The 21991-nt window shown below is 44.5% G+C and overlaps 1 protein-coding gene across 1 annotated transcript in view; it reads right to left on the bottom strand.

The window, feature by feature from the left end:
* rspo4 (R-spondin 4) overlaps positions 1 to 21640 on the bottom strand; it is a 30799-nt gene extending 9159 nt beyond the window's left edge. Inside the window, exons 1-4 of the mRNA XM_065955265.1 lie at positions 21188 to 21640; positions 13513 to 13701; positions 12775 to 12912; positions 10295 to 10507 (exon numbers count right to left, since the gene is read on the bottom strand). Coding sequence (XP_065811337.1) covers positions 10295 to 10507; positions 12775 to 12912; positions 13513 to 13701; positions 21188 to 21272 — 625 coding nt within the window. The 5' untranslated portion in view covers positions 21273 to 21640. The remainder of the gene's footprint in view (positions 1 to 10294; positions 10508 to 12774; positions 12913 to 13512; positions 13702 to 21187) is intronic.
* Positions 21641 to 21991: the final 351 nt, after the last annotated feature.

The raw sequence follows: 21991 nt of genomic DNA, 5'->3' as shown, positions 1-21991 counted from the left end.
CCAAGGTCCCAACAGACTCTAGAATCGCTGCTGCCTGTGATTAGGTTGACTGAAAGTTAGACTGAGACAGCATATCCAGCATGGAGACCACCATCGATGGGACTCCATCGCCCCCTGCAGGAACAGACGGGTGACATCACTCTGGATTCAAACATACATTTTTTAACTGTGATCTGTGGTTTAAATACTTTGTACTGAAAGGTGAAGATTTGGACCTGAATTGATCAACAACCCTACTTAATACTCCTATACAGAGGTTCACAGCTGATAGAAAAGAGAGTTTAGTTACTCTTTAAATTGAAGAATTATCGACTTTTTCCCGACGTCTTTAAAGCACTTTAAGCGTCATAAATACAAAAATGTTTTAATCCAACAAATTCCAAACAGATCGACGACATGAGGGGAAGTGAGAGAGTACTTTTATCTTAATGACTGAGCTGCTTAATCCAGATAATATCTCAGATGTGGTCATGTCCCAAACAGTGTACAAAACAAACGTAAAACAGGAGTTTTTTTTTCAGTTGCTGGTTTTATCTTCTTGAGTCTGTGCTGAATTTTGCACAACACACGGTTACTCACAGAAACACATGTTGTGGTGGAGAAAAGAACTATACACCGGCGTAGCATGTGATAAATCTGCATGGAATTCAAGGCAGCATGAAGCCATATGGGTCATCACACACATAGACACATACAGTAAAACCAACAGTGAGTTTACTGAAATAGGCCCCCTCACTAGTGCATCACTTATTTAAATGTTGCCTCCTTATTGTGGAGACATTAAGGAAACATGCTATGTTGAAGTGAAATTATAAAGTGACCTTACTATATGATCAGACATTAAGGAAACATGCTATGTTGAAGTGCTGGCTTCTCTGACAACAATGCAGCAGCCAGTATGTCCTCCTTCTAACTTTAGATTCTGGTCCTGAATGCTCTGGATTTGTTTGGACCAGAGGAAGAGGACAAGAGAACTGGTTCAGATAGAAGTGATTGTACCCGACCTAAAAAGCCTCTGCATGTTCCTAATAAGCTCCACGAGCAGAAACGTGCTCAAACTAGGATCAATATTAGAGATGCTTTTGAAAAATGGAGAGAGGTTAGAATGCAGAAAGGTTTACAGACCGATGCAGAGCTGGCTAAACACTGAAGCTTCAGAGTCCACCACACAGCAACCTGCGTGAGCATCAACTCTAGAGAGGAGGGGGCGGGGGCAGACAGCTCTCTGCAATGTTTAGAGTGTGGACTGCAGTACCCATTTTGAACACTAAGTGTCAGATGTCCGCGATGTTTTGGAGACATCCTCAAGTGGACACTAGAGGAACTGCAGTTTTGTATGCACACAACACTTGAGATCGGCACTTAACGTTAAATGTTGTAATAACGTGGTGTCCATTTATATGTCTTCCTTCTATGACCTCACCAAACCTCCAAAGAGGACCACCAATCCTGCCGATCCTGCCTTCTTATTGAGCCTCAGCTGTCCAGATGTTCTGTTTTTACCTCAAATATGTCCACACACCACCAGGAATGTCTAGATGTCATACCTTCACAGCGTGCATGCTGACCAAATCAGATGTTCTCTTTACTTGATGCTAAAGAACACAGAAGTCTTCAAATGAGCTCAGTAGGGGCAGTAGGAGCCGCTCTCAGTAATTACAGGGAGTACACCTGTCCTCATTAAATTTTATAGGACAAAATGAGTGTAAACAACTTCTTCTCAGGGCCTCCAGGTTAGATTTGCCCATCAAGCTATCGGGTTCGCGTGCAGAATCATTCTCTCAGGACACAAAGACGCGCCCTGTGAGCTGTAAGAACGACGGAGCATCTTTGAATCATCGCAAACTTCAAAACAGGGCAAACATTCACCACCTGTGGGGCATGCTGGCTCTCTAAACTCATGATCCTCTGATAAAAAAACAAACCCGTAAAAGTGTACTGAAATAGAGTGGATCCTGCCAAATTGAATCAGTCACACTGAGGAGAAAAACGTATGAAAATGTCTGGAATCCACCGAGAAACATTCTTTTCTTATCTCTGCACATGGCTCTTTGGAGCCGATTTCAGAAAGAGATGAAAAAATCTCATTACATGCTCCCACTCAGGCCGATCCTCTGAGATACATAACGGAATAAAAAGTGTGCAGGAAGCTCCTCGCTCTCTAATGAATACCTGTTGTCCGGTGTTTAAGTTGCCTCCAGGCCACGTCTGAAGCGGGAACACTGTGAGTTTAACTTAATGCATGTGAGAGTTGGGAAAATGTTCTTCAGCCGGCTGTCTGTGTTGGGTTACAGTGAAAGCTTAACTCTGATCCATGAGGAGCTCTGCACTGCACGTTAAAACAGCAGCGTCTGAAACGTGAAATAATCCGCGCTAACCTCCTCTCTGACAGGACAGATTTGTCTGCCTCACTGAATATAAGATGTTCTCCACGTTCTCCATATATTAAATATATTAAAACAATAAAAATATCCTCTGCCCTTCAGGAATATTACAGAAATATTGTAAACTTGTCAAGTCAATAACTCTGAAAGCTTTCAGATCTGTAAATGCTTCCATGAGGTCTTTTTTTACCTCCCAAAAAAACATCCCTCCCTCCATTATCTACACTACTTCTCCGGGTACAGAGGCGCTGCTTGTCAACAGGCAGTTGCTTAGGGGCCCCAGACCTGTAAGGGGGCCCCTGAGGGCTCACAAACAAAGCAGTGGCCCAAAATGTGCACATTTCGCAATGACAGTGAAAACCTCCCTAAAAGGCCCCCGATCTGACAGCGCTCCCTCTCGTTGCCCTGCTAAGCGTTGCGTGCATTAATGCTGTGAAAACCAAAGTTTGTCAAAGAAAGAGGAACGATCTGTCGATAGGAGAGTAAATCGTCAGCTCGTCACAGAGAGGCTCCTGTCAGACGGGAATTCAAACCAGGAACCTCCACACAGAGAAACTCCTGACAGACGGGGATTCAGACCAGGAACGTCCTCGCTGTGAGGCTAACAGCACTGACATCGTGTTTAAATATCATCAGAGCTTTGAGAGTCAGACTCAGAGACGCAGCAGAGAGAGGGAGAGCATTAAAGAACAATGTTGGAGCGATTAGCGGCTACAGTCCATGGTCGGAGCTGTTTTTGCAGCATCAGTGTGTTAACAGAGTCTCCAGCCTGCAGCGTCATTCTCACACTTCAGTGGTGAATTGAGTTGTATTAGGACAGATGATCAAATCCAGATTTTGTCTGGATCACTGCCCACGTCCATGAAAAGGCTGAGAAATAAAAACACTGAAGCATCATCTTTCAAAGTTTCCCTTCAGTTTGACTTCTATCAGAGACACCAGTTTCTTCAGCTTGTTTGTCAGTGTTTGATTTTGTAATCTCAGACTGTAGCGACACAAATTTCATGCTCAAGTTATATTATTTACCTTGCACCAACATGGATCATTTAAAGCTTCGTCTTGACCAGCGACAGACTAAAAGGCCTCCTTCAGAAGTGCTTCTATGCACTGCATGTCTCCTCTCTTTTATGATCTCAAGCTGCTAAAAAACGTCTTAGAAATCACTTCTATATCGTCTCATAGATGCACGATGTCATCACTCACACACTGAAAACGTTTTGCACGTGTAAGCACTCGGCGGCTCGAGAGGACAGCTCTGTTGGGAGTGTTATTCTCAGGCTCGTGATGTGTTTTTAACGTCTTCTTGGCTAGCTTAGCTGTAGCGTGCAGAGCCATGAGTGTGCTGCATGAGGGACTGAACCCCCTGCCTGTGCTTCATCTGATTCATTTCATTTAGTCCATTAAAGACTGCTGCAGAGAGGAGTCCCTTGTTTGAATTATCCTTTTGGAGAGTGAAAAATAACGAGGAGGAAACAAGCCACCAGAGACCTCCGCGTCGTCTATTCTGACTTCTATCCATTCATTCTTCACAGTATTTAAGACACAAAGCTGCTGCACTGATGGAATCATGATGAGGGATTGACGTCTGCCTCGGGATCTGAGCCTCAGTTTGTTTTAGTCTGCTGTCATAAAAATGCAAACAGATGCAAGCTGCTGATATAAACCACTGACACCACTGTTTCCTCCAGTTTACAGCCGTAATGCATCAAAGCTTTGCACCTTTTTTAAACATTAAAGGTTCAGAGGTCGGAGCTTTTCATCTTTGCACAAACATGGAGGGGTTTCTGATAGTGCTGCAGTCAAGGCCACACTATCAGAGAGCAAGGCACACTCGAGACCAGAGTGCTCCGAGAACGAGACTAGACCCATTACTAGTGCTACCACACCAGTTTCTGAGAGCAGTAGCGGTTCTAGACCACTTTTACTGAGGGGCCAAACTGGGGCCAGTTGTTTTGTCAGAGTGGAACATTAAACCCAGGTGAAAAATAGACAAAGATGATCGCTTTAGAATAATAACAAATTATGCCAAATAATCATTAAATACATCATGTAATACCACAACATAAATACCATGATTTATATTTGTTTCAGTAACAGTATTTAATACTAGATTGTGAGTCTACAACTTGAAATCAGATCGAAGTTGACCTTTCAACCTTTCCTTTGGTCCAACAGCTTGGCCAACACGTTTAAAAGATTGTTGTTGCCCAAATGACATGAAGAGAAATGAAAGTACGTTTGTGCCACCAAGACAGAAGGACACATTTATTTTGATACGGCCTTAATCCCGTAAAGACACACAGCGTTCTGTCCGAGAGACGGAGAGGAAGACGATCTGGCGTCCTTCCTCCTCATCTGAGAACAATAAAACAACAAGAGAGCGAGCATTAGGAGACGAGAGCGCTCTAATCTGAAACAACAGAGGAATGTCAGAGAGATGCCACAGCAGCCTTTTTATCCCACATGTGTGCCATTACTCCCATCCAGCCAGACTCTGCTGGATCCAGTTTCTTCCCTGGGCTAATGCCACCGGACATTCGATCTGACAACGATAATGATGATTACTGCAAATGACACGGCTTCCAATGAGGGCGGAGACAAGGACAACACAAAGTCTCACAGTGAAAACGACGTCTGCAGAGAGATGAAGCGACGTTTCTGTTGGCGGGGAAAGATAACGTTTCTCTGCAGGTCTCTGTTTGAGCGTAAGAGAGGGGTGTGAATGAAAAGCAGCCAGTATGTCCTCCTTCTAACTTTAGATTCTGGTCCTGAATGCTCTGGATTTGTTTGGACCAGAGAAGGTAGGCGGTTTTAAGGCGACCCCCACACGGCCGTTTTGGACGTCCCTCGGTTTGCCAGACATGAGACCAGTTATCAGGTCAAACCAACAGGTGTTGCAGCGATGGAAGCGGGCAAGAGAACTGGTTCAGATAGAAGTGATTGTACCCGACCTAAAAAGCCTCTACATGTTTCTAATAAGCTCCACGAGCAGAAACGTGCTCAAACTAGGATCAATATTGGAGATGCTTTTGAAAAATGGAGAGAGGTCAGACCGCAGAGAGGTTTACAGACCGATGCAGAGCTGTCTAAACACTGAAGCTTCAGAGTCCACCACATGGCAACCTGCGTGAGCATCCACTCTAGAGAGGAGGGGGCGGGGGAGACAGCTCTCTACAATGTTTAGAATTTAGACTGCAGTACCCGTTTTAAACAGTAGGGGTCAGAGATGTCACCAGATTAGTATGCATTGTGTGTCCGCTCCGTTACGACTCCGTGCTCCCTTAACCGTCAACACGAAGCGGCAAGCTCCGGTGTTCAAAAATGAACCAGATGCTGAAGTGTAAAAGCCTGCAGTTCCGTGCATTAATGCTGTGAAAACCAAAGTTTGTCAAAGAAAGAGGAACGATCCGTCGATAGGAGAGTAAATCGTCAGCTCGTCACAGAGAGGCTCCTGTCAGACGGGAATTCAAACCAGGAACCTCCACACAGAGAGGCACACAGAGTGTCCACTAGAGGCTGGCTGCAGAAGCACAGGAAGTGACATACACACCCATTCTAAAAAGCCTGTTTTTACAGCAGAGATGAACATGTTTACAGTGTGTGTTGATCATGTCTCGATCAACACACACTGTACGGGGGGTGAATGTTTTGATGACTCTGTTTTGATTTTGAAAACGAAGTGTTATCCATAGTCAGGCACATAGCTGACATGATTGACAGGCGGGCGCGTTGTAACGGTTTGTCAGGAGCTTTAAAACCCGCCTCAGCTCCAGCTCTCAGCCTGTCGTTAGGCTTCGTCCATTAATATTTACAGTCTGGTGTTCTCTGTGTTCTCAGAAAGCAGACTGCTGGAGTGCCGAGACAAAGATGATTCCCAGCTTATTGAGTTTTTGTTTGGAAATAGAAACTTGTAAAAATGTCAAAACAACAACATTTAAATGTTTGGTGTAAGATGATGAAACCTGTCGTCAGCTCTGGTTGAAGAAAACTTTCTGTTTGCATATTAAACATTTGAGCCTTTTAGCTTGAACAAGACATTTCCTCAAAGTGAACACATGTTGGTACTTTCTCTGGACGGTTTGAATGTTTGACAGCTTCACTTGTTTTGGTGTAAGAAAAGAGACGTTCATCATTCCAGAGTTCAGCACAACACAACGAGACACTGTTGAGACAACATGTTGCAGGAAATCAAGAAATCTGCTTTCAAGTCTTACAAAATAAAAAGAGTTCACACCAAATATGAAAATTCAATACACATAAATCCACGAGGAACAACAACAACATGGTTTTGGAGGGAAAGCAAGAAACCGCGGCCGAGTTTGTTTTGTAATCTTTGGGATAACTTTACAAAGCTCGTAATGAATTCATTACAGAGTTTGACACACGAGGGCGGAGGGGGGAAAAGGGAATCAATAAGTCTGTGTTTTTGTTTTCTTCAAAACAACTTTAACCCGTTGTGACAGATTCTCCACAACCCAGACTTTACTCAAATTGAGGGATTTTGTAGTCTTAGTCCTCGCTCAGTTTGTCGTGAACACGGTGCACATGTCGAACGTTACATCCTGGACATTATTCCTCCGCCCTCTGCACGGCTGGATTCCCTCTGAGGGGAAAGTCGTAAAGGAGACGGTGTGAAGTTTTAAGATGTAATCTCTGAGCCGAGCAGCAGACATGAGAAGTCCTTTTTTAGCTGCAGGGAGCTGAGCAAAGTGGGGGAATCATCGGTCTGTTATCGTCCTGATCTACATACCCGCTCTCCGTCTGTGACTAAAGGAGGACAGGACGCTTCAGAGAGACGCTACAGATGAATGTTCGAGGACGTTCACACGGGATCAACTGGAAACTTAAAGGTCAAAAAGGTGGTGAAGCCTCTAGAGCTGAGTCGAAACATTTAAAGGAGCAATATGTGACACTTAGCTGTCTCCCCGCCCCCTCCTCTCTAGAGTCCAATATTGATCCTAGTTTGAGCACGTTTCTGCTCGTAGAGCTTATTAGAAACATCAACATTGGGAGCCAATAGGATTTCTTCTTTTTTCTTGTCGAGGTATCAAAACAGGGTTCATCTATTTGTTTCATTTATTAATAAAATTGCATCACGTTTAAAAAACTGGGAACCAGGCAATCTTATTTTCTGAGGGGAAACTTGGCAAAAAAATAAATACTGATTTTAAGATTAAGATATTTATTCCAGGTTCTAGATATGATTTCAACATAATGCATCTATGCAAGGGAAATACTTTGTTCTTTGTTTAAAGGTCACATATTCTCCTCCTCTTCAACAAGTTTAAATAAGTCCCAGAGCTAAAAACATGTGTGTGAAGTTCCTTGTTTTAAATCCACTCTGATCCTGTGTTTGATCATGCCTATAAACCCCTCTATTTCAGCCTGCTCAGAACAGGCTGTTTCTGTGTCTGTACCTTTAAATGTAAATGAGCTGTGTCGGACCACGCCCCCTCTCTGGAAGGGCTTGGGTGTCTCTGGCTTTCTCGCTTCATGTCCTATTATTTACGGTGAGAAGGCAGACTCAGAGGGCAGAACAAACACCTAGCTGTGGGAGTGTCACCCACCTGGGGGAGGGGTTACTGCCTTTTGTGATGTCACGAAGGGAAAATCTCCAAACGGCCTGTTTGAGCACACATGTTCTGAAAAGTGGAGTAGGCAAAGGATGGACTTTTCTCATCATTGGGGGGTTTGTAGACAGACTAGAGACACATATTAGAGCTAGAGAAAAATTGAATTTTAAATAATATTTGACCCTTTAATGTCCCAGGAAGAGTTTAAAAGTGTTGATGCTCAAGGCGCTGAAGGGAAAGCATGATCTAAAGAGTAATATAAATCAGTGTTTATTTAGATTTTTACAAAAATGGGAGAGAAAGTTGAACCATGCCTTTTTTAAATGTGTTTTCACTTTTTCCACAACACTCAGTCACAAACATGTCATGAGGGATTTCCTTCTCCTTCGTCTTCATTAAACAGATAAACATTTTAAAGGTGGTTCCCTCCCTTCAGCCACTCACTGATCCGTCCTCAAGCCGTCATCACAAACATGTTGGGGTCAGAATCATCCACCATAGCCAGTGATGTCATCAATCAAACCCAAAAAATCACGACAAAAACAACTCACCGAACTCACGCTTTACTGACTCTCCTCGGGCTGGAAAGGACCAGAAAACCACACCGCGGATTATTCCAGCGAATGTTTCCAAACGTTTGTTTATGGTCACGTAATAAACGGCCTGCGGCTGGAGTGGTGATGATGACGGAGCGGAGGAGGGAAGCTGCTGATGGGATCACAGATTTATAAAGTCTGAGGGCGCACTCACACTCGGCCCAGTTTCCCTGTACCGTGCTCTAGCACGATTGTCCCCCCTCCCACGCTGGTCTGCACTCACACTGCTCCAGGACTAACCAGGCCTGAGCACGGCTGCATCTTATACATAACGTCGCAATACAACACATGCATGACTTTAAGTGATCACGAAGCGAGCTTAGTTTATGAGACAGGAGGACTCAAAAATAAAAAGGGACGCACAGTCAAGTCTGTGTCTTTATATCAGAGAACAACTCAGAGATCATGAGAGCTACTTTACTGACTTTGTGTCTTATTGTGAGTCATGTTAGTCAGAAACACACAGAACACTCCAGGGTTTCTCCATAATGAAGGCTGTCCACGTTTTGTACCTGTGCTTACACTGTGACCAACCTTCACTGTGAATCTACATACACGTATATATATATTATCTAATTTAAATGATCAATATACGCACACTTATTTATGTAAATACTGTAATTGACATCTTAATTGACCCATCTATCACATAACTGCATTTGACTTATTATCATGTTACTTCAGCATCTTTTGCACTATTCACCACTGCACTGTTTCATGTTTAGTCATGTAAATATTAATCTTTTCTTATGATGTTCATTGTTGATATTGTTGTACCTGTACATAAGAAAGCACAGTTCACTGAAGTTAAACTCCTTGTGTGTGTAAGCATACCTGGCCAATAAATCTGATTCTGATTATCCTCGTGCATGAACTGTACCGTGCTAGAGAACACCTCTTCAAAGAGTGCCAGGGCCGAGGAAGTGTACCGAGGACTCACACTGGTCAAACAAACTGGACTTTAGGGGTGAAGCATGCTGAGAAACAGTACAGATTGTCTAGTGTGAGTGCGCCCTGAGAGTTTGTGGAGGAGGATAGAGTCGACCAAACGGTGAATTTGAACAAGTAAATCTTTCTGTATGTCGACTCGCCTGCTTTAGTTTTGCTTTTTAAAAACAGAGACCAGGCGGTTGCTATGGTAACTCTCTAAAGACGCCTGTCCATTGCTGTGGTCCAAGAAGAGAATATGTTTACCGACGTGTTAATGTGTCCGAGTATAATCTACATGTTATCACAGCAGCTCATACAGCGACAGGACGGCAGCTTCCAGCAGCAGCTCGCACTTCTTTATGCAGTGGCCTTCGATGTAGCATCCGATGTTTCCATGGCAACGATACGCATGCCGTGCCTGTCATGGCGGCTCTGTCATGCTGTCAGCGTGACGATATCCACAGCGATTGTTGCAGGTATGCGGGGAACCTTTAAACATCCCATCGGGGGGGATAGCGGTGAACATCAGCCTACAGGTGATAATTAGGGGTAGCACATGTTGGAGGTTTTTTTTTTTACGGGCTCGCATTTCTCCCGCTTGGCATTATAAACTGAACACGTGTGTCAACAAAGAACACAACAAGCAGAGCAACACACAGACGATCCCCAGATGTGTGCAGCCACACGTCATCAAAACAATAATCACTTAATGATGAGCTGTAAACTCTGTGGTTGTTAGAGCAGAATGTTCTTTGTTTTGATAACGGTTAAATCAGCTGTTTGTTTCCCTCTTTCTTTCTTTCTTTCTCACCTGTCGGACATTTTTTCTTGATCCTGCACCGCTGCGTCTCGCTGTTGGGCGGACAGAGTGATGGCGGTTTCTCTTCAGATGTCACTCTGACGGACGACCCGCCCGCCCCCCGAGTCCTGGTCTGCTTCCCCCACCTGAAGCCGCAGGTGACGCCTTCTCGGAGACAGGTGCTCCAGTCGCTCCACTCTCCCAACGGAGCCAGGAGGCAGTTATCTACGAGAGGAGGGGGAACAGAAAACGCACGTTTATTCAATGTTTTACTTCTTTCTTTTTTAAAGGTGGAGTCAGTAGAAATGTTTGTAAACATTCAAACTGGGCTCCTCTTCCTGGACTCATCACCCCCAGAAGCCTTGCCCCCTGCAGGACGTAGTGTGTACCTTCACTGCAAGTACCTACACTTCAAGCTAACCGCGCTAGCACAAGCTAACCGCCTGGTGTTTGTCACCTGCCTGTCCAACAGGAAGCAGACCAACTCCACGTCCACGGGTAAAAGACAACACAAGGTTCACCCTCGTTTTAGAACGAGCTTTATCCGCTTGGTGTCTCTCCTCACTGTGATTATGTTTTCTCTTCTTTGCTGCTATACGTCCACGTCCGTCATATTCACCGGTTTAAATGGTGTCCAATCCCTGAATTGTATCCACTCCTAAACTCACCTGCTGCGCTGTCATTGGCTGGAGGAAACACACCAGAAACGTCCCAAGTCAACCAGAACAAAGCAGAACAGTAAAATCAAGTCAGAGGACAGAGTCTCTGCAGACACAGTCACCACCACACATGTATGGAGGCCCAGAAGGGACGATGGAGCAGCTTCACTTTAGGAGAAGTCTGAATTTTATTTTGAAGGAACAAGCTGCTGACTCTGTCTTTAAATTTGACTTCAAATATACAAAAAGGAGACAATGTTGGGAAAAAACAAGATTGCAGAGTCCAAAATACTCGAGCCGTTTCTCATGAGATGAATCCATGGGAAACTATCAGGAAAGGAAAGATCAACAAGCATTTTTAGAAAAAAAGCATGTCAAAGAAACTAAGGTTTTTAAAAATTCTTTTTCTCGAGTAAATGCGCTTCAACATTTGAGTTTTGGTCCAGAAACAGAAAATCTGGAATCACAGGCAGCTACAGAGAAGAAAGACGTTCACAGCCATAAAAAGAGGTGTTGAAATAAGAATAAATCAGATTTTATTCGGCTCTCCTAAAAAGATCCGTTCTGGTCTCAGATCAGCGAGGCACAGGGGCTTAGATCTCGAGGAGAGATCGATAAATTAGAACCAAAAAAGCCCTCAGTGAGGTAACAACACATCAGACTAATGTTTTCTCCTGACCTCTGGCTAACACGCTGGAGTCATTAGAGACAGATGAACTCCAGATGAAAACATTAATACACACTCACTGCTTCTGATGTCATTCACAGAAATCAGCCTGTGCAGGTTTTTTCCAACACGCTGCAGCAACCTGCTCTGTGCCATCATTTCCTCTAATCACCATTATCATGTGAGATCCCGGCTCTGAAATGAAAAGGTTTCCCGTAGCTCGAGGTGTGTACCCACAGTCAAACATGAAACCTCAACATCTGCATGAGAAGCAGATGTGCTGGGCCTGCCAACGAGCAGCAGTAGCTGCAGATGTTGCAGGTGGACGGCAGACACAGAGAGAGAGAGAGAGAGAGAGAGAGAGAGAGAGAGAGAGAGAAAGAGATTTATCTCACTTACTGAGAGAGGATACAAGGAGATATGAGGATACAGTCTGATGACTGTTGGGGGACATCTGAGGTGAATCATGTGTTGCATTAAATGTTTGGCTCCGAAGATCAGAGGAAGGTGAGACATGAGAAATGAAGAGACAGAAGTGGAGCTGATGAGTGTTTAGAGAGAGAGAGAGAAGATGAGTCTCTCAGGTTGATATTTAAAATCCTGAAAGCCTCTGAAGAGACAGAATGTGAGAACCATCATTCATAACATGTGCCGTGTAATTAATCACACATTTGTCTCTCTTGCCTGTCATCACGTCTTCGTACGTTCATATTGATGCAGCGACTGCATCATATCGGTGTCCCAGTCTGTGAGGTCACATCTCCTCCATAACTGAAGCCTCCGCTCTCCTCCAGAGACACATCTCCAACCCCCCTCACCTCACATTCACACGAGGGAGTCACATGTGTCCTGCATTGTTGTGTTAGCATGCTAATGTTAGCGCTCTTTAGTTAGCTCGTAGCTTCACATTGCATGTAAACTGACACCGAATGAACATGATCTCAAAACTCTTACTAACATTCAAATAATCAGTGAGTATGTTCTTCTTCTTCTCTCTAGTCCTCGACTAAAACAGCTTTTATACACAAGGGGAGGAGCCGGCCGTCCCGTCCATGTAAACACAGCTCTGACAACAACACAGCCAGCGGGGTTCGAGCTTCTCACTTAATGATTCATTAGTCAGAGAGATCACATATGACCTGCTGTGATCGTGTGTGTTCACTCACCGAAGCAGTCCGTGTGGTAGGCGAACGTCCCCGGTGGGCAGCGGCTCAGACACTTCCCTTTGTACAGCTGGAAACCAGGTTTACATTTAGTGCAGAAGTCCCGACTGAAGCAGTGTTCACAGTCTGCAGAGCGGCACTCTGAGGGGGACGAGAAACAAAACACAGTCAGAGAAAATGTTCAGCCTGTCGACATGACATCAATATGACGGGATGCAGGATACTACGGTATCTGTCTGTCTGTCTGTCTGTCTGTCTGTCTGTCTGTCAGTCTGTCTGTCTGTCTGTTTGTCTGTCTGTCTGTCTGTCTGTCTGTCTGTCTGTCTGTCAGTCTGTCTGTCTGTCTGTCAGTCTGTCTGTCTGTCTGTCTGTCTGTCAGTCTGTCTGTCTGTCTGTCTGTCTGTCTGTCTGTCTGTCAGTCTGTCTGTCTGTCTGTCTGTCTGTCTGTCAGTCTGTCTGTCTGTCTGTCTGTCAGTCTGTCTGTCTGTCTGTCTGTCTGTCTGTCTGTCTGTCAGTCTGTCTGTCTGTCAGTCTCTCTGTCTGTCAGTCTGTCTGTCTGTCTGTCTGTCTGTCTGTCTGTCTGTCTGTCAGTCTGTCTGTCTGTCTGTCTGTCTGTCTGTCAGTCTGTCTGTCTGTCTGTCTGTCTGTCAGTCTGTCTGTCTGTCTGTCTGTCTGTCTGTCTGTCAGTCTGTCTACAAACAGCAGATGTACCTCCTTCACATGCCTGTTGTAAAAACGTACTCATGCAGCGGTTGATGTCCTTCCCTCGCTGTCCGTAGTGTCCGGTGGGGCAGGCGTGGAGACAGGCGCCGTGATGAGACATCCCCTCTCTCTGCAGGAACAAGAAGAGACGCTCGGGACATCGCACGCAGCCGTTCTCTCGGGAACACTCCAGACAGCTGCGGCAGTCGTCTGACGTCTCTCTGTGAGCTGTGGAGGACGACAGAGACACGATCAGGACGAGAAAACAGACGGAAAACACCAGAGAGGATCCAAGAATTACACCGTCTGCTTAAGGAGGGTTTGAAGGTGTTTCTACATATTTTTGACCCCCTGCAAACTTTTACATCTCACCCTCTTCATTTAAACACAAAGTAAGAGCTCCGAGCCCACATGGAGACAAATGAAGCAGAGGACATGGCAGACGTACAACGAGCTGCAGATTCAGAGTGAAGAGATACATTTAGGACTGTTTGCACATCTGGAGGAAAATAAAATGTCACATATTCTGTAAAGTCCTCTTCCCCATGTTCCTCTGACTCTATTATGTGTCTCTAGTCTGTCTACAAACCCCCCAATGATGAGAAAAGTCCATCCTCTCCGTTTTTTCCCTGCTCCACTTTTCAGAAAATGTGTGCTCAAACAGGCCGTTTGCAGATTTTCCCTTCATGACATCACAAAGGGCAGTAGCCGATCCCCCAGGTGGGTGACACTCCCACAGCTAGGTGTTTTGTCTGACCTCTGAGTCTGCCTTCTCACCGTAAACAATAGAACACCCAAGCCCTTCCAGAGAGGGGGCGTGGTCAGACACAGCTCATTTACATATTTAAAGGTACAGACACAGAAACAGCCTGTTCTGAGCAGGGCTGAAATAGAGGGGTTTATAGACATAATCAAATACAGGATCAGAGTTTTAGAACAAGAAACTTCACACACATATTTTGAGGAGCTCTGAGACTTATTTACACTGAAGAGGAGGAGGATATGTGACCTTTAACATTAAGTTTATTTATAGTGCAAATTCATTCACAGAACATCTTGAAGTACAGAGGTAAAAAAAAAGACAGTTGCATCCGGTCTAACTTGTCTAACAACTCTCCTTCTCGCTTAAGTCTGTTAATGTTCAAATATCAGAAACGCCTTTTCAGGTCAGATGCACTTATTTGTTTGTGCCTCAAACTCCAAACTGTCCTGTGAACAAGCTGTTATCGAGCCTTTAACTCTTCACATATTCCATTTATTCAACAAATTCATCACTGACAACAACGCTCCTACTTCGATAAAAACAGAGAGAGGGAAAAGGGGGTAAGAAGGCAGACACTTCAAATCTACAAGATTCAGAGTGAATTTCTGGACTCCATGAGAAATCCTCCGACGAGCTCCTCGAGATACGGATCTGTTGATCCTGCAGGCTCGAAGATCTCCACATGTAGAGACAGCAGGAGCTCCTTTATACTAAAAAAAGAAAAAGAAAAGGCCGAACCGCCACTCTGTGTCAGTCCAAACGTAGTCTGAACATTATTTCTAATTTAGGAGTTCATGCAAAATCTTGACTTCTATTTTGAGAACATTTTAATCCTCTGAATGCCAGACTAGACGATTCAGCCAGACCACGAGATCTCACAGAATCTCACGTGATCAAACGTGATTTTAGAAGAAAAACGTTAAGACAATTGAGGCACGTCTTGGATCGGGCCACACCTACGGACTGCAGGAGGTAAAGATGAATGGGAGGAGGAAAAGAGGGATGGAAAGATGAGCTGAGTCCGAACAATCGAGTCTGATCCTGACAAAATACCTGTGGCTGACTGCCCATGACTGCAGAGTGTCTGTAGGAGTGTGTGTGTGTGTGTGTGTGTGTGTGTGTGTGTGTGTGTGTGTGTTTTTGTGTGTGAAATGGTTTAAAAATACACTCTGGGGTCTTTGAGGTCAAATTTCAAGAAGCTTGACATCTTTTTAACCCTGTAAGCTGAACTTCTACAAGAATAGTAGGGTCATTAAAGGAGCAGTATGTAACTCTGACCCCCTAGTGTTTAAAATGGGTACTGCAGTCTGAATTCTAAACATTATAGAGAGCTGTCTCCCCCCGCCCCCTCCTTTCTAGAGTCCATGCTCACGCAGGTTGCCATGTGGTGGACTCTGAAGCTTCAGTGTTTAGCCAGCTCTGCATCGGTCTGTAAACCTTTCTGTGTTCTAACCTCTCTCCATTTTTCAAAAGCATCTCCAATATTGATCCTAGTTTGAGCACGTTTCTGCTCGTGGAGCTTATTAGAAACATGCAGAGGCTTTTTAGGTCGGGTACAATCCCTTCTATCTAGCTTTTGCTGCAGACCGTCCAGCTGATCACCTGCACACGTTGAAAGCATCTCAGGCATCAAGTGTGTTTGTAAAAAGAATCCCTGAACACTTGAACAAAAGCAGGTGCTGAGGAGCTCTTTAACTAAATATTTGATCCTCACAGACTTCAGATCAGCAGGCATGGCGTCTTCCTGGAAGCTCCTGGGTGTGAACGTAATTCATCAAATGTAAAACAGAGGGCTTGAGTTCTGTTTCGCTGAAGTTGATATAAAGAGCGAGGATTTCTTTTTAGAGCCACAGAAATCCATCAAAGGAGAGACAGAAAAAGAAGAATCTCTACCAATAAAAGGAACAGAAAGTAATCCAGCAACAGTTGTGTTGACTGTTGGAAAATAAGGCAACAAAATAAACATGTTTGATGTTGTTGCCAACATTTTGTGTTTCATCTGAAGAAGCCCTCATGTTGATCCTCTTACAGTAAGTCTACAACTTTTTCACAGGAAACAGAAACTTGTGTTGAATCAGAGGAAACCAAGCACAGGACCATAATGTGTGTCCTTCCATTGTGACATTGAGAAAGGGAACACGTTAACCAGCCCTCCATCTCAGGTCCAAAATGAAGAGAACTCTCTGAACAATGATCTTTGACCTTGAACATGTTACAGCTCCCCCCCACAGAGTTGTAGATAAGGACTAAACATGGATCAGAACGGAGCAGATTTCCTCAGGGACTTTAGTTTTTTCTGCACATGTGATCGTTTTGCCGGCTTTAGAGACTTCTGGAGATGCTGCACGTTTAGGTAGCGTTAAAATGTTGACCGCTGACCTTGAATGGGATCCCCTTTTTTTAACAAGCTCCAGGTGTAACAAGCTCCAGTGGAGTTTAAAGGAAACATGTTTGAAAGATTCCACACTCAAACTGAACACACGTGAAGGTTAGAGACGGTGACGAGAAAGTTAAAAGATAGAAAAGAAACAAAGACTTATGATGCACATGACATTTTATTATATACGTATGGCAACATGTTTTCAGGACAAAGAAACTAGAAGCATCGCGCCTTATGATCTCATGTAACAATGTTTTAACTCAACAATGCAAACCTGACAGAACTTCATTTCAACGCGGAGGGAATCACGACGAGTCCACAGGAAATACAATTAAAGGAGCAATATGTACCTCTGACACCTAGTGGTTAAAATTGGTACTGCAGTCCAAATATTGTAAACATTGGAGAGAGCATTGGTTCCAAAACTTTTTGGCCTGTGACCCCCAAAACAAGGTGCTCGAGTCGGGGGTCCCACACGGTCCATGGAGGGGAGCAGACTAACGGGCTGCTATGACCAGTAAGACCAGTATGACCTGTGGTTGTCTAAGGAGAGAGATCTGAATACAGTCGTGTCAACACACACCCCAAACATTACAACTTCAGAGTCCAGAGTATTCCACCAGCACCTGCACCTGATTACCCCCCCCCTCCAAACACGTCTGTTTATGTTTGCACTTAACAACATTGCGGCTCCACCTAGTGCTCGGAGGTGCGTGAGCTAAAAGCATGCAAAGAAAAAAAACACACAAAAAAGAAACTAAAATATTCTCCACCACGGTCACAGTTAGTGCTTTCAATATAATTTCAGGACCACTCTCTGAAGGTCTCGGAATCAAAAGCATTTTTACGCAGCCTTGTCTCGGTCTCAGACTGGGCGGACTCTGGATTTTAAATCAAGATCGGTCAAGACCACCACTGATCGGTTATTTCTCCTGGTCATTACTGTGATCACATGGAAAACGCTTCTTTCTAAAAAAAATAAAAATCACTTCAAATCAGTTTGATTTTCATCCCCCGGTTACGGCAGCAACCTTCCCGGTGTTACGGTCTGAGTGAGTGACACGTCCCCTAAACACAAGATGAGGATTATTCTGGGATGGTTATGGCCTTGGCCTTGGTCTTGTCTAGGTCTAGGAGCACTCTGGTCTTGGGTGTGTCTAGGTCTAGTGTGTTCAAATGAAAGCTCAAACACCTCCATGTCCGGGGCAGCAGTAGTTTAAATGCTGAATATGACCTCAGGCTTAAAAAGATCAAGATTTAGACGACTTAAAGCGAAGTTTGCATCATTAAAAAAAACTTTTCAAAGTTGCATGACCTGCAAAATTTTACATGTCATGTTTTAAATAAAATCCTTCATTTATGTTCATATTGTGATGTCTTCTCTGCATCTGTCTTTGGACTCTCATCCAGGGAAGCATTTCATCACATGCCCCCCCCCCCCCCCCCGTCCCCCGGCCTCTGAACTCTGCACTGAAACAGTCCCAGGTGCTCATGATTACCTACAGTAATCTTACAGAGACGTAAATCCCACTAAAGGACATAATAAAGACTTTAACCTCCTGACTCCTGCAGGATCACGTCTCCCACTGTCAACCACTTCAAACCTGTTCAGTTTTGTGTGAAAAGTAAAACAGCGGGTCGGGGGAGGGGGGGCAGTGGGGCAGTGGGGGAGAGAGGGGGGGGGAGTGCTCTGTGACGTGATGACTTCTGACAGCAGGTCAACCTGTCCCGCCCACAACCAGAGTTTGACCTTTTGGACCTGAAAACGGCGTCCAACTTGAAGCTGTTCAGGTTGATTAGCATCAAATACCTGCACGGAACTTTACCACATTTAAGGAAAAAATCACGTCATGGTTTTGTACTTGTCTGCACGCTCAGTCAGACTACAAATGGATAAACTTGTATTTTCACACCCTGACATCTCTGCAGAGTTGCGGACGCATCGCCTCCTTTTTCATGCATGTGTGAGAATTCAGTCAAAGTAAAGTAAGATGAGGACATTTTTTCACTTTCTCATCTTGTTCAGACTTCTGTTTGTTTAATCTGTCTGATTTCCATGATAAGTTCAAAATAAAATGTGTTCAATAAAAACGGAGTGTGCAGGTTTCTGCAGGTTCTCATCTGAAGTTGTTAAATCTGCAGCGTTCAAAGTGTCAGAAGCTGCTGTCAGAAGCCGTTATGTTGAGTGAGAGTCAGCGGTACCTTAATGGCTCCATGCAGAGCCTCTAATCATCCTCTAACGCCTCTCCGCTGCTTGCCCCCCCCCCCTCTGTGAGGGAAACATCGGAAGCCAAACTGACGCCGTAATTGAGACCGGATGATGCTCCATTAGTGCTGAATTCCTGAGGAAATGCCAGACCGCGGCCAGCGTGCAGGTCACGGCGTATACCTGCTCGGGACTGTTTTCAGGAGGATATCAGGAGGACTCATTAAACACAAATGTGGATTCTAGATTCTCTCTGAAGAGCTGCAGAGCGTCTGCTGCTGCAGCGCTTAACGAGCTGCAACACGAGGATTCAGGACGAAGTCTGTTTTCTCCAGAATGATTAAAAGGCATTTTAATAGGACGAAGAATATCGTCATCGTCGAGGTTATTATTTTATTTCATTTTTTTTATTTAAATTTATTTAACCAGGAGAACCTTATTGAGATTAAGAATCTCATTTGCAAGAGTGTCCTGGCCAAGAGGGGCAGCAGCACAACAAAAAGTTACAGACATAAAACACAGTAATTACAAACATAGTTTAACATGTCCTGAGTCACAGAGCAGAAAGTCATCAGTCAAAGCATCTACAAACTGAAGCATCTTCCTCACACACCTTCAATCTACTTTTAAAATGACTTTAAAAAATGAGTTGCATATAAATTGAATTGTCTATATTTCCTTGGTGACATCGTTGTTCATGTTTTCATCAGGAGTGAGCCCTCTCACCTCTTTACTATCTTTGCTGTTTGCACAACATCCAGTGGACTGCATCTTGATTCTGCCTGATCAGTCTGGACTTAAACATCCTTGGTGACTTTGTTTTAACGTCTGTATCGTTTAAATTCATCGGATATCTGCAGAAAGTTCAGTCAGGAAGACGTTATGTTCTGCACGCTCGTTCTATCTCATCCTGCGTCACATCCCTCCTCCACGCTTTTCTTGTAATTATCTGCTCCACTTCCTCATCGTCAGCCTATCATATCGCTGCTGTCATAACATGTGACCTCCTCCACCTCCAAGTCACCGCCGAGCCTTCACTGTTTCATCACCTTCTTCCATCAGCCTCAGATCTCAGCATCGACCATTAGCCAGTCTGTCACTGAACACGCTCCTCTTCCTGGTGAGGGCTCTGTGCAGAGGGCGCTGTGCAGAGGGCGCTGTGCAGAGGGCGGTGAGCAGAGGAAGCTGTGCAGAGTTGAGTTAGAAAGAGGGATGTTGAATTTAAAGGCCCTGAAGTAATCGTGCAGAACATCCAATGAGATGAGTCGATTCAATCCTTTCAGTAATCGATCCAAATGTTTGTTTGTTGCAGCACGGATGTTATTTTAAAGTCAACTACCAAGCTTCTTCAGTGCTGTTATCGCACCGTGTTTCTCTAAAGGGGGCACTTCTACCTCCGATGGACATTGTAAACAAACTAAGTTATTTTCAGAGGATATACTTGATTTCTATTACATTTAAGTGTGAAAAATTTCATATAAAGCCTTTAAATAATTAAGTTATGGATGAATAAACTCCATCCAAAAAGAAATTACAAGTAAAAAAAAAAAGGGTTTTAAAAAAGATCTGATGTTCCATTTTCAAACAAAGTGTTTAAATTCAGTAAACTGTTGATGGGAACGTGATCATGTCAGAGTTAATGTCACCGTGTTATTCCTCAAACGTTTAGTTCTGATATTACATGACAGTTAAATACAGACGTGAGTTTGGACTCAGAGACGTTAAAGAGGAGGAGTACGGTTCATATCAGGAAGATTTAAACGATGGTTTCAAACCTCCTCAGACTCTGAGTTCGGTTCAGTGACACCTGAAGGTCGTTCTGCGGTGAATAAGACACTGATGGTGCAGCGCTGTACTTGCCCTTCTTTAGAGATAGAACTCATTAATCGGCCTCGTTGGGGGGGCACTTCACAGAGAGGCTCTTTCAAAGGAGGTCCATCATGGGAGGAACTTAAGTTCACTTAAATAATCAGACATTTTGCACATTTTGCATTTTTAATTTTGAGTTAAAGCTTCACAAAAATCCCAGAAAATGTGTCTGTTCAGAAAGCTGTTGAGTGAATTCTTGCACACGCATTGAAAAAGAGGAGATGCAGTAAAGTCTTACGGGAAATTTCAGGGTGTCAGAAAATAAAAATCGATATCTTTAGCATGACAGAAAGTGTCATAATGTGATTGACGCATTAAATGTGACACATTTCTTTGGACTCTGGCTGCAGATATTTGATGCTAACAGACTAAACAGCTTGAACTGTGAACTTCCAGTTTGCTCCTCGTGCTCATCAGAAGGAACCACCAAGACACCGCAGAGACAAAAAAGGTGAAGGTGTCGTTTTTTAAAAGTCGCCTTTCGAGCCGTACTCACCACTTTGCTTCTGCACGACACCAGAGCCCATCCTGACCACCTCACAGAGCAAAGACATCACAAAGGCAAAGACTCGCAGATGCATCTGGGCTGCTGGCGAGCGCCCCCGCTTCAGCGCCGGGCTGAGGACATCTGCAGAGACTCCAGGGGATGGAGTCTGGAGGATGGAGATTTAGATCCACAGCGAGGGGGACAGAAAGGAACGAGATGGGGGGGGGGCAGGAGGTTTAAAGGTGACTAAGAGGATGAGGTGTTCTCGCAGGACAAACGCAGCAGCAATGACTTTAAAGGTGAGAGAAGAGGAGAGACAGACGAGAAAACCCTCCTCTCCTCTGCTCTGATTCAGACGGCGGTTGTAAACCCGAGAAGAAGAAGAGGAAAAAGAAGAAGAAGAGCAGGACACTCGGAGGAGACTTGTGTGCAAACTGGCAGCTCGGAGGGAATACTCACCATTTAACTACCACTGTCGAAATTTGCGATAAACGAGCTCCACTTATCCCACAGCCATCTTTAACCCTTTATAGGGATCTCACTCTCAGGGGCCATAAGTGGTTCCATATTTCCTGCTTGATCTTTAGCCCCCCTCCCCTCCCTCCCTCCCTCCCTTCCCTCTGGCTCTATCTATTGTTGTGCAGTCTCTTCTTTTTATTATCCTGCTGCAGCCTGCACTGGGTGGTGTGTTGTTTTCTGAGTGCAATCCTGTTAAAGGCAGGCGGTGAGTAAACTTAATGTGACCACCGCGAGAGGAGGCGAAACAGCTGCAGAGCAGGTCTCGTAGAGGAGAGGTGCGATAAAGACGAGATC

Source organism: Labrus bergylta, chromosome 5 (assembly GCF_963930695.1).
Source record: "Labrus bergylta chromosome 5, fLabBer1.1, whole genome shotgun sequence".
Lineage (NCBI taxonomy): Eukaryota > Metazoa > Chordata > Actinopteri > Labriformes > Labridae > Labrus > Labrus bergylta.
The sequence above is the reverse complement of the archived record's forward strand: the minus strand, read 5'-3'. Positions and strand labels throughout refer to the sequence as shown.